Genomic DNA, 9,213 nt, shown 5'->3' on the forward strand with positions numbered 1-9,213 from the left:
CACACCAGAATGGGCAGTGAAACAGGACCCGCACATGGTGAGGAGGGGGCTAAACCCCAGTGAAGTGGGACAGTTGCAAGTGTGCTGCCATGTACACCTCTGGAACTTGCTAAAAAAAAATGACTTCTGCTGGTCCCCCTAGGGCAAGGCAACTGTACAGGCTGGAGGGAAACCACACTGGAGGCTTCAGTGAACTTAGTGCTTGTGACAGACTGACAACTTTGGAATTGATATTGTGTATCCACAGGAAGGGTATGGAAAATGAAATGGGAATGCCAGCATCCCCTCCCTGCGCCATACAAACAGGCCATGGGTATCCTGCCCTGAACAGTTAAAAAATAAGTAAATGCAATATTTTCTCTATGTCTTCTTGTCATTCTACTGAGCCTGAAGTATCACCAATGAGCAAAAATCTAGTCAGCCATCTCATCCCCAAATCACAAGACTGGCTTTGAAAAAGCAAGAGGCTTTTCCAAAGAGGACACATTTGAGGTGCCTATCACTTGTTCTCTGGATTTCAAACTTAAGAGATTACCTTTTCCAACTCATTTCTAAATGAGGTTTGGACACTGAATGTAATTGTAAAATGAAAGCTAAGATCACAGGACTCCAGGAGCAGGGACTCAGGATAAGATCATGACTCTTGACAACACTAATCTTGCCAAATGTGAAACGGTGCTCTTCAAATAACCCTCAGACTTTTACAGTAAAGGTGTTCATTAGATAGCAACCTATCAGTGCAAATTAAACAAAAGGGGAAAAAAATCTTAGGGCCTTGTCCAAAACCCATTAAAGTAAATCAAAAGACTGCCATCAGCTTAAATAGAGTTTAGGTTTTTTGTAAACATGGTAGTGCTCCCTTGATACACAAAAACTCTAATTGCCTTCAGTGTGAGCTGCATTATTTTTATATTCCAATGCTTTAACAGCCTACATAATATTTACTTAACTATAATGGAACTTTTGGTGCTCCTATAATATACCGGACAAGTAATGGTTGTTTTCAGAATTTACTGCTTAAGAAAATACATGTAATATCTTACAGATCTTATGTAGTATCTTTCCGTCTACAAGAAGCACAGCATTGATTGAAGTCTACTCTACATAATAAATATAGAACCCAGCTCTGCGCTCTAAATCTCAGGAAAGGCAGGATCAGACCCATAAATTGTTGAGTTAGAGAAAATCAGGCAGGAAATACAAGCTTAAAGAATGTCTAAATATGTATTTCTATGAGTTTTAAAAATAGAGTTTCCTAATATATTTTTAATTCACTTCAAGAACATATAAGAACATACAGTTCCACTAAGGTGCCAGCATAGATTTCATATAAGCCAAAAGTTTTGTATTTAAAGCTGAATCAAAAGTCATGGAAGAAGTGATATTTTTTATTAGACCAACTAATGCTGTCTACTGATATCTTTTCTTAGACCAATAATTTGTAAACAAATTATTTGCAAGCTTTCAGGCACACACACCCTTCATCAGGCATAGGAGAGAGCAGAGATTGTAAAAGTTATCCTAGGTAGAAATGAAAATTCATATTTTGCAAGAGAGCTGAAGGTGTGGTAAAATTTCTGTTTTGGAACAGTTCATTTGGTCCAGGTTAGGCACAGAGAAAGGTTGAAAATGTCTATTTAAAGACACTTTAGAGGTTTGTTCCCAGAATATTTGTACCAGGCCAGCCTTTAATTTTATACCAGTATAAAAGTGCCTCATATCAGTAGAATTGATTCCACGCGTGTAAGCTGGAGTATAAACACAAATATACCAGCAAAATTATGCCTGCATGATGGTATCATTATATGAAGGTAGTTAACATGGTGGTGTAGTTAAAGAGATAAAAGTGCATATCCTGAACTTGGTTGTCCATATCCTATTGAATTTAATGCTTTTAATACCTCTGGGAAACCCTGGTATGCTGGAGCAGAAGATCACTGAAGACTGGAGGCAGTCTTTCCATTGGCATAGAGCCAGGCCATTGATTAACTGACTTCCCGGAAGATTCTTGACAAAAGATTGTAGGATCTGGTCCACTGAGAAATACTTCATAAAATTCTCCAAAGACATTAAGTGCAACTCTGTGCATGTAAAATTCACGCATTTCCTATCTACAGTGAGCTTCGATTAGCTTTGATTCAGATGTAAAGTTACTTGCTTATAATACCACCTGTGAAGTTTAAAGGGAGATTTTATTTTTCCCTCTATTTTGAAAGGATACTGAAATGAATATGGGTCCTTTAAGTTTTCTGCTATGTTCATGGTCAGTGCAGCTTATAAAAAGTTAATTGATACTGAAGAACCAGCAGAGGGAGCACAAAATGCTTGCTTTATCTTACGTAAACACAGGCCACTTAAAAAAAATCTCAGGAACAGGATGATAAATGTTTTAAAATGAAATGATCTAAACCTCAAATATAATCTTATATTAAAGCTATTGACATTTTTAGAAAATATTTTCCATGTTGTAAATGATTTGACTGTACTAGGGGTTGGTTTTTTTTGGTATATCCAGATTCAGGTATACATACAAAAATTTCCCCAATCTTTGATATTTGTGCCATCAACCTGTTGTAAAAACCTTGCTTGAAATTTGACTACTGTGAATGATGACAAAGTACCCACAGTATCTGTAGTGTGAATGATGTTAGCCTGTATGACCTTAATTAATATTTTACAAGGAAAAATAAAGGAAAACTTCAAAGTTAAGTTAAAATGCATAAGTTAAAATGCATGTGCATGGATATGTATGCTATACAATGCCTTGTGATATGTACAAAATGTACTACAAAATAATTTGTTAAAATAATCTGTTCAATCAGTCTAAGAAAACTAAGCAAATTCAAACCCATGTTAAAGCTGTGAAAAGAAATGAAGTTGCTATCTACATTCATGCAATCATACGTTTTTAAAGCTTTCTATGCATCTATTTTATTAATGTAGGAGTTTTAATTATTAGACAACCCCGTATTGTGTATTAAACTTTTTATTCCTTAGTAAGAATTTTTTTTTTAAAATCACAAAATAGCGTGGAAATATTTAGATAATAGAATTCATGGACTGCTGGAAATACTGAATATAAAGATTGATTTCTAATATATCACATACTAAAAACTGTTCTAAAACAGCTGGTTTCTTGCAGACAGTATTTATTTTTTTTAAATAATTTAAGACAGCATAAGCTTGTACCAAGCGTAAGCATTGTAACAAAAGTGCAACTTTTTCAGCAAATCGTCCCCAAAGATATTTAACTCAAAATATCATTAACACATATTTTCTCCCTACAAAAATAGCATGTCAGACATCATTAATTGGATGTATTAACAACTATTTACATACAGCCACTCTGTAGGCTAGTAAGATTTTTTAACGTTGTTTAAACACAGCGTTTGAGGCAAACAGTAGCAACAGCAGCAGCAAATGCACCAAACTGACTAACAGACCCAGGATACTTATTCACCCATAGTCAGACTGTTGTGTCTCACCTCTTACATAACATTCAAGTGAGATTTCTCACAGTGCTACCTTGGCAACAAACTAAAAATATCTAGGCAAGGTCTTGGTTTAAGCCTTATTAAAAAAGCTTTATCTGTGTGATTATCTGGTGCCTACTATAGCCCCAGAAAAGGAAATCATGATATTTGGAAATAGAAAAACCACATGGGACCTTATCCCAATTCTTATAAGCATTTCTAATTAAAATCAGACATGTTTAATTATTTCCTCTAGTTTTTTGGGTTGTTTTTTTTTTTTTTAATAATCCATAATTAAGGATAAAATTAGTTCAGGGCTTTTTTTTTAGTTCAGTGCAGAAACATTCATTTTATACAGTAAGGTTAGAAAAACTCAGGGACAGAATGAATTAAATAAGGACGTGGGGGCAGGGGAGAACAAATGCACTTGCCATACCACCAGACCTTAGCTAAAGAAATTATGTAATGGATCTGATCCTCTTTCCCTTGCATACCCAAAACTCTCACTGAAGCCAATGGCAACTGGAGGTGCACAAGGCACTGAAAGATTGGGCTCAAGGTTAATTCATTCATAGTCCATTTCTCAATAAAGTGCTTGCATGGGTACTAAAACCTCCTTCCACCTCCTCCTCCTCCCCCTTATCCCGGACAAAGCACTAATACAGGGCTCTCTAAACAAGTGCAAGTTACCAAGTGGAACTTAGAGACACTACTATCGAAAACCAGTTCAAAATAAGGTGCAACGTTTAATTTACTTTGGGGGGGGGGGGGAAATGTATAATGTCTCCGTACTATATTTTTTCCTTTTCTTTTTTTTAAAACATACCTGTGCATTTATAAAGCCAAACATTAAAAAAAAACTGAGTAGCAAATTTAATCCTTTGCAGCATGAGAGGCCTCAAAGGGAAAGCTCTCTCCCACCCAGACCTGGACACAGTCTGATCTTTGCCGATTCCCATCACTTTTTTATTATTAGGAGTTTGCATTTCCGAAGTGGCCATCATGTGGCCTCTTTGCCCTCGGCCCTGCCCTCCCCACACCCTGCTCCACTGCACCAGGGGGAGATGCCTGCTCCCTTTGGCCCACCTGTTTCCACCCCCCCCCCCAGCCTCTGCTTGACACTTAGGATTCGAAGGTAGAGAGAAAAGTTCAAGGCTTAAGCAAGTTGCTCTTGGTTCCACTGCAGTCTGAAAGGAGGAATGCAAAGCGTTGGTTGTAGCTGTGTTCGTCTAACCTTGCCTGTCAATGCAAAGGGGCTTTTACAGCAGAGGAAGGTGGGGGGAGATGGGGAGGTCAGGAATAAACACCAAAAAGAAAGAGATGGGGACAAAAAAGAAACAACCAACTTAGAGGGGGTGTGTGGGGGGGTGTGCGTGCACACACATGTGCATGTATGTGTGCACCAGTGTGGGTGTGTATGCAATGCATAGGTGGGTGTATGCATATGTTGGCACCATGCACATGTGCCCATAGACACAAACGTGTGCACGTGTGTGTGTGTGTGCATGCATGTGTGTGTGTGTGTTTGCCTTCTGTAACCTGGGGGGCAAGGGCTGCTCGGGGCATGTGCCAGGAGGGCTGCGGCTGCCTCCCCCGCCGCGGCCGCGGCCCTCAGGGGCTGTCCCGGGCGGGCTTGTCCCGCGAGGCGAGGTCCGTGTCGGCGCCGGGCCCGGGGGCGAAGGGCGGCAGCAGCGCGGCGGCGCCCGCCTTGTCGGCCGGGCCGAGCGCCGAGGAGAGGCAGGGGAAGGCGGCAGCGGCGGCAGGGAGGCCGGGGTAGAGCAGCTGCAGCGGCAGCGGGGCGGCGGGGTACACGTACTTGTCCAGGCCCTTGTCCAGGAAGGGCTGCACGTAGGCGGCGGCGGCCGAGGGCGACAGAAAGTAGAAGGGCAGGCAGAGGGGCGCGGCCGCCGGCCCCAGCGGGCCCCCGGCGCCGCCGCCCAGCGCCATGAGCGAGCCCAGCAGCGCGGCGTCGGGGCGCAGCAGCGCGGCCGCGGGCTCCGCGCCGGGGCCGCCGCCCTCGGCCTTGAGGCGCTTGGCGGGCGGCGGCTCGTCTGCCGCTGGCTCCTGCTTGACGTGGACGCCGGCGCGGCGTTCGGGCCTCGCCTCGCTGTCGCCGCCGTAACCGCTGTCCGTGTCGGTGTCGCTCAGCTCGGCCGCGTGAGTCCGCTGGATGACGGGCACGCAGCGGGGCTGTGGCGGCGGCACCTGCCCAGCCGGCGAGCGCGGCGGCGGCGACGGGCCGCGGGGTGCGGCGGGCGGCGGCGCGGGGCCGGGCAGGAACTGCGTGGACACGGCGTGCAGGTGGCTGAGCAGCTGGGTGCAGCGCTGCTCCCGCGCCGCCCAGCTCTCGAAGCGCGACAGGTAGTGCAGCACCTCCTTGGCGCACGTCTGGAAGCCCGAGTGGAACGCGTCCAGGTCGGCCTGCGCCGCGGACTTGGGCGGCCGCTCCCCTGCCGGCACACAGCGGGGTCAGCGGCGCCGCCCATCCGGCAGGCCCGTCCCCCCCATCACCACCGGCACCGGGGGTCCCAGCCCCCAGTGGCATCCCCGCCCCGCCCTACCGGTCTGCAAGGCGAGGATCTTCTGATGCTGCTGCTCCGTCAAGGCCGTTAAAGCTTTCAAGTGTTTCAAAGTTAATTCCAACACGACAGCTTTCTCCAGGTGCCCCAGAGTCTGCAAAGCGGGGAGGGGGGGAGAGGCTTGGTGACTTGCAGCACCCCTGCGTGGCTCTGTGCCCTAACTTCAGGCAACTCAGGTCATGGAAAAGCTGCTGGTTGTACAGAGAGGCAAGAGGTTTTCTTGCGAGGTGGGGGCATCACAGCCTCTTACTAACTCAGATATACCCCTCAGCAGGAAGCCTTTACAGTCGCCCCCCCTCCAAGTTTAATGCCCCCAGGTTTGATCCCCTCAAGCCTGATTCCCCCCCAGCTTTTACCCCCCCCCTTATGTCTGATCATCCCCCAGGTTACAGCCCCTCAAGTTTAATACCTCCAGGTTTTATTCCCCTAAATTTGACCCCCCCCCTGCAAGTTAGATTCAGGTTAGACATCAGGAAGAATTTCTTTACGGTAAGGGTTGCCAGAATCTGGAATGGGCTTCCAAGGAAGGTGGTGCTCTCCCCTACCTTAAGGGGGTGTTTAAAAGGAGACTTGACAAGCACCTGGCTGGGGTCATCTGACTCCAGTGCTCTTTCCTGCCAGGGGCAGGGGGTCGGACTCCATGATCTGCTGAGGTCCCTTCCGACCCTAATATTTATGAATCCCCACAAGTCTGATCCCCCAGGTTTGATCCCCCTTAAATTTGATCCCCCCCCCCCTCCCAGGTTAGATTCCCCTCAAGCTCGATCCCCCCAGGGTTTACTCCCCTCAAGCTTGATGCACCACAACTTTCATACCCCCAACCTTGAGGTCCCACTTTTTGATCATTTGCCTGCCGGGTCCCGCGCCTCCCCCCCCCCCCCCCCCCCCCCCCCCCCCCCGCGCGGGGAGGGCGCGCTGCCTCCCTCTCTACCTTACAGTCAATTTCAGATGCTCGGGCAATAAATCTTTCAGCTGAGCAATGCACTCGTTAATTCTGTCCCGTCTCTTCTTCTCTATCAATCGGTGGGGCAGTTTGTATGTTTCCTAATGGGTACAAGCAAGAAAAAGGCCAGCGTTAGATGCACTTGCGATGACAAGCAAAACAAAAACAAATGCCGTGCCAACCACATGTAGCGCACGCTAGGAGCAGGAGGATGGTAGAGCCCTGCCCGATCTGGTCAACCCGCTTACAATGAAGGAGGGGGAGGGAGTTCACAGGAAAGTGAGGCTGGAAGGGATCGCGGAGAGATCCTCCGGCTCGAAAAAATCAATGGACCCCAGGAGCATCGTGAAACTTGTTCTTACCTTGCTCTCATCCCTCTTCATGCCTCTTTTGGGCTTGCACATATAGAGAGATGGGTAGTCCAACCTGCAAAACAGAAAGAGGGCTCCAGTAGCAGCAGAATGACGGACCCCTGCGGGGAACGCAAGAGGTAGCGCCAGCTCCAGAGAGCAGAGACGTGAAAGACTGTTGCACGTATCCAAAGAGGCTTGGAAAGGAAGAAAGGATCAGTCCCCGGTGCAGCCGGATCTGCCTTTGTCAGTGTGCGGCCGGCAGGCGGGCACTTGGCGAGGAAGGAGGGAGGCTGGGGAAAGAAGTGAGGGAGCGGGCTGGCTGGCTCCTTACCCTAGAAAATCCCTGTGCTCCAGCAACTGCCTCTCTTGCAGGCGCACCAGTCCTTCATCCATGTCGGACCGCGGCTGGGTTAGGGCTGGCGCTGCCGCGGGGTGCTGCGAGGCTGCGGGGCCAAACCGTGCACATGCAGCCTCAGTCCCTCCTGCGCGGCGGGGAAAGCGGGAAGCTGTGCGCTGCCCTCCTCCCTCCCGCTCCCAGCCGCACTCCGGGCTGGTACTTCGCACTCGCTGCTTAGTGTTTGGCCACAGGGCACGCGCGTCGCCAGCCAGACCAGCACCCAGCTCACGTGCGGAGCATACCATCCAACCTCCAGACTGGGGGGTTGGGGAGAGGAGACAGCGCGCGAGGAGGCGGGGACAGCGGATCCAGGCGACCGGAAAAGAAAAACAGCTTGGCCCCGCGATGCAAGCAGCCAGGCGTCAGCTGAGCAGGCTTCCCTCCCGCCGGGGAGGCAGCAGCCCGCCCCCGAGCCTCCCGCTGGCCGGGGGGCGCCTGCCCGCTCTGGGGATGCGTGGGGGAGACAGCCCGCAGCAGGAAGGACGGGGCTTCAGTCACCAGGGGCTGGGCAAAACAGCCAAGCGCCTGGGAAGGAGGAGGAGAGGGGGGCGGGCTGGATCTCGGTTTGACAGGATGGGACTTGCACATCAGCTGTCTGGAAAGCAACACAATGTTGCATTGAAACATATGTCCTTTTCTTCCCCCATGTGCCAAGTCCCGGCGGGAGACGGAGATCTCCCTCTCCGGGCACTCCAGGCTCTCTCCACTCCCTGCTTCCCAACTGAGTCTGGGAGCAGTCTCCAGCCAGATCTGCAACTGGATTGTAGAGACTGCATTCACAGTGTGAAATGTGAATTTCACATTTTTCCTTCCTTGCTCAGATGAATCATCTGTCCCCCTCCTCTCATACATCCGGCCCTCTTTTATTTTTTTAATTTATGTTGTGCCTTAAAGAGTACTTTCAGAAATAAATGTAGCCAGATCTTTTTCTCTCTCTCTCTCTCTCTCCCCCCCCCCCCCCGCCCCTTCCTTCCCCCTTCTTCCCCTGTTTATTTCCAGGAACTCCAAACAAGCGACATCCATGGAGTGAACCCTCCACCCCCCCGCCTGCGGGTGCTCCCCTGCTATTTCCCGGGATCCCTTTGGACGCCACAGAGATCCCTCCCTCTGCAGTGGGAGGCTGCTGATGGCAGATCGGGAGAGGGCTGTGGGTTCCCCTGGGGGGGCGGGCATGGGAGGGAAGTGTAGTGCTACTGGCTCTCCCCTGCCAGCCCGCGGCTCCAGGTGTCTGGTGCTTCGTGCTTCCTCCTCCTCCTCCTCCTCCCCCGAGACTGCTAACGCGTGTGCGCAGCCCACGTTCACTACCGCTGGCACCTCACAAACCTCCTCCTTAATCCTGTCTCCAGCCGGTACGAGCACAGGGCTGGCAACGTGATCCGACCTGCTGCTGTTGATGCCGGAGATGCCTGCCCGGGGAGAAATGCACAGAGCCCTGCAGGAGCGGGATGATTTACCCGCTCCCCCAATG

General features: G+C 49.3%; 1 protein-coding gene across 1 annotated transcript; it reads right to left on the reverse strand.

Moving 5' to 3' along the window:
- Positions 1-2,970: 2,970 nt before the first annotated feature.
- Positions 2,971-8,652, reverse strand: BHLHE41 (basic helix-loop-helix family member e41). Its single transcript, XM_059726610.1, has 5 exons — positions 7,680-8,652; positions 7,358-7,421; positions 6,989-7,096; positions 6,035-6,146; positions 2,971-5,923 (listed from the first exon to the last, which is right to left on the reverse strand). Exons 1-5 carry the CDS (start codon positions 7,988-7,990, stop codon positions 5,085-5,087), a joined length of 1,434 nt encoding a protein of 477 aa, XP_059582593.1. The 5' UTR covers positions 7,991-8,652; the 3' UTR covers positions 2,971-5,084.
- Between the last annotated feature and the right edge of the window lie 561 nt (positions 8,653-9,213).

Source organism: Alligator mississippiensis, chromosome 4, assembly GCF_030867095.1.
Source record: "Alligator mississippiensis isolate rAllMis1 chromosome 4, rAllMis1, whole genome shotgun sequence".
Classification (NCBI taxonomy): domain Eukaryota; kingdom Metazoa; phylum Chordata; order Crocodylia; family Alligatoridae; genus Alligator; species Alligator mississippiensis.

What these genes read in the sequence shown, in the direction of transcription:
- BHLHE41 (XM_059726610.1), bottom strand. Translation starts at nt 7,990, where the DNA reads ATGGTATGCTCCGCACGTGAGCTGGGTGCTGGTCTGGCTGGCGACGCG. An exon ending in GAGCACAGGGATTTTCTAGG is followed by an intron (nt 7,422 to 7,679) that starts GTAAGGAGCCAG and finishes TCTGTTTTGCAG; the next exon opens with GTTGGACTACCCATCTCTCT. An exon ending in CCGAGCATCTGAAATTGACT is followed by an intron (nt 6,147 to 6,988) that starts GTAAGGTAGAGA and finishes CCCGCTTTGCAG; the next exon opens with ACTCTGGGGCACCTGGAGAA.